The sequence below is a fragment of the Bidens hawaiensis genome, unplaced genomic scaffold (assembly GCF_021521415.1).
Source record: "Bidens hawaiensis isolate Kalapana, Puna unplaced genomic scaffold, B.hawaiensis_p1.1 tig00001088_1, whole genome shotgun sequence".
In the NCBI taxonomy this organism is placed as follows: domain Eukaryota; kingdom Viridiplantae; phylum Streptophyta; class Magnoliopsida; order Asterales; family Asteraceae; genus Bidens; species Bidens hawaiensis.
In genome coordinates this window covers 1,002,968-1,005,533 of record NW_027491063.1, presented here as the reverse complement: position 1 = coordinate 1,005,533, position 2,566 = coordinate 1,002,968, and the positions used below count along the sequence as shown (strand labels likewise).

The 2,566-nt window shown below is 35.2% G+C and overlaps 1 protein-coding gene across 3 annotated transcripts; it reads left to right on the top strand.

Annotated features, from left to right (window-relative positions):
- Positions 1-1,334: 1,334 nt before the first annotated feature.
- Positions 1,335-2,361, top strand: LOC143559139 (uncharacterized). Of its 3 annotated transcripts, none has more exons than XR_013139886.1 (3): positions 1,335-1,465; positions 1,934-2,060; positions 2,140-2,361. XR_013139886.1 is itself a non-coding variant. In XM_077047812.1 (3 exons), exons 1-3 carry the CDS (start codon positions 1,370-1,372, stop codon positions 2,260-2,262), a joined length of 318 nt encoding a protein of 105 aa, XP_076903927.1. In that variant the 5' UTR covers positions 1,341-1,369; the 3' UTR covers positions 2,263-2,361. The 3 variants fall into 3 exon arrangements, 1 of the variants encoding a protein (XP_076903927.1); XR_013139887.1 differs by having other exon boundaries at positions 1,931-2,060; XM_077047812.1 differs by having other exon boundaries at positions 1,341-1,437.
- Positions 2,362-2,566: the final 205 nt, after the last annotated feature.

Below are 2,566 nucleotides of genomic sequence, written 5' to 3'. Positions count from 1 at the left end.
GGTGGGATATACTGAATACGATGATGATGATGATGATGATGATAAAATATGCCATAACTTTGCTATTGGTGGGATATAATGAATACGATGATGATGATGATGATAAAATATGCCATAACTTTGCTTCGGGTAAATACATTTGTTTAATTTATAACTATGGTTGCCTAATGAGGCTTTTGAATGTTGAGTTTTCTGATCCTGAGTTTATTATTAATATATTTTTCCAAGTGTGATAAAGTTTAGATATTGGAAAATTGGTTTTAAATACACCTAACTATCATGTGTTGGCAAATAACGGGCCCAACTTTACATTTGGCTGGTCACGATCCCAACTAAAGGGGTATTTATTTTTAACGGTCGACGACAAACGGATGACTAACTCCGTTAGTCGGTTGCTGAGTTGGCACGCCTAGTTGTCAAATATTGCATATGTGGCAGCTTATGTGGCAATCAAAGTAATATATATATGTCTGTGTGTGTGTACATGTGTTGTATACTTGTCTTCCTCCTCCCTATTTAATTCTCTAGCAGCGACCACCATCGCCACTAGCAGCCACCACCATCGCCATCAGCTGCAATAATCGCCGGAAAACAAATCACCACTGCGTCACGTTTTTCTGGCTCCTCCCTCCCACTGCATATACCTACCCGCACCCACGTTTTTCCGGCGAATAAACAAATCACCACCACCAGTGGGTAGTTTGAATCCAAAAAATCAAAAATCGTTTTTCCAGTGGATTGTTTAAATTCTGGCAAGGCTCTTCGGGATATCAATTCAAACACCATTCAAGGTAATAAATATATCATTCAACTCGTTTTTATCAACAAAATAAAAGCCGTAAGATTTTAATTGCAATCTGCAATCAACTAACACGAATTATGACCTGAATTTTAGACTTCTAATGAAAAACCCCACAATTGAAAACCTAGAACTAAAATTTACCTGAATTTTAATCATCCATTAGTTATAGAACCTTTTAGGGTTTTCTTCCAACGAGATGAAGAAGACGATTGGGAGCTCAATTCCAACAATTTGGTGTTTTAGGGTTCTTCAATTTGCTCAATTGGGTATTTTAAGGTTATGATTTTGGTCAACTACGTCACCTGATGTTTATAAAGAGATCACAGCCACGTAATCGTTCCACGTCAGATCGTTTTTAACAGCTGGATGGCCAACTCAGCATAATACTAACGGAGTTATGAATCCGTTAGTCGCGGACTGTTAAAAACAAATAGGTCTTTAGTTGGGACCATAACAAGCCAAATGTAAAGTTGAGCCCATTATTTGCCAACACATGATAGTTGGGAGTATTTAAAACCAATTTTCCTTTGATATTTGACATTTTATTTTATTTTTGTGTTTTAGTGCATGGTAGAAGACTCACATGCAGTCAAATCTAGAGGCCGATTAGTCACTGCCGGAAGTGTATTCACGAGGTGCTTCTGTTTACTGCGAGCTGGGCAGGTTACTTTTCTAACCATTCAGTTCGTTATTTTGTAGTTCAGATAGTTCCTGATTAAAAACTTAATACAATTAATGTCGATTTGTAGAAAGGTAGATGTTGGGGTAGGTTGGTCCTAAATATAGATACATTTGTTGGTGTGTGTGGTTCGACACAAGGGTTTATCAGGTGTGATTAAATGGGCATCGGTACACATGCTATTTTTTGCTTATACTCTTTTGTTCACAGATTTGTTTGGTGCTTCATTTTGTTCCACTGCTTCCATATAATGTTTTGAAAAACCTATTGTCTATTACTCATGTTTACTTGCTTATGAGAGTATATGTTCGCCACTTGCCTTGGAAAGATGGTGGCTTTATATTAATTTATAAAGAATAGAAATGATTTTATTATATTTATTATGAATTGAAATGATGTTATATTTAATGTATATATTTAATTTATAAAAAAAGTTTCTTGAATTGAAGTAGGGAACTACGGCTGTTGAAACGAGCTATCTTGCATCAAGCTCAAAGTGCTTTAGATACAACTATCAACCACTTTGATTTGGGAAAGTATGTAAGAGCTTTGGATTTTGTTTCTTCTGCATACTCAAAGGTACCATTCGCGTTATTCGAACTATTTAAGTTGTATGTTTTTAACTATTAATATGTTGTATGCTTTGTTTAAATTGTAGGCTAAAATACTAAAAGTAAGGCTACTGATAACCGCTAAGGATTATGTCGGGGACGGTTCCGGAAAAATGATTAATACTAAGAAGACGGGGATTATTATATGCATTGCTTCTTCAAGGGCGTGATTATTATTTGGTTGATCATAATGTTGCTACTAGGTTCATAGGACTAGAAAATTGTGTACCCTTTCAACTCTTTGTAACTACAACTAACATTATAACTTATATGCAATATGTCTATGCCTGAACATTACCCTTTTCAAAACCCAGCGCAACGCGCAGGATTTAAATTCTAGTTGTATAATATAAACCATTATTTAGATGTCTATAACCGTATCGTAAAATTGTGTGTGGACCTTTAAAAAAGGGTTGTATAATATGATTTGTTAGGACTATAAATTTTTGTCCTATTAAACATTAGAACATTTTA

Bases quoted from the DNA above. Each gene is read 5' to 3' on its own strand.
- LOC143559139 (XM_077047812.1), top strand. From the start codon at position 1,370: ATGGTAGAAGACTCACATGCAGTCAAATCTAGAGGCCGATTAGTCACT. The intron at 1,438-1,933 runs GTGCTTCTGTTT...GAATTGAAGTAG, and splicing joins GCCGGAAGTGTATTCACGAG to GGAACTACGGCTGTTGAAAC. The intron at 2,061-2,139 runs GTACCATTCGCG...TTTAAATTGTAG, and splicing joins TTTCTTCTGCATACTCAAAG to GCTAAAATACTAAAAGTAAG.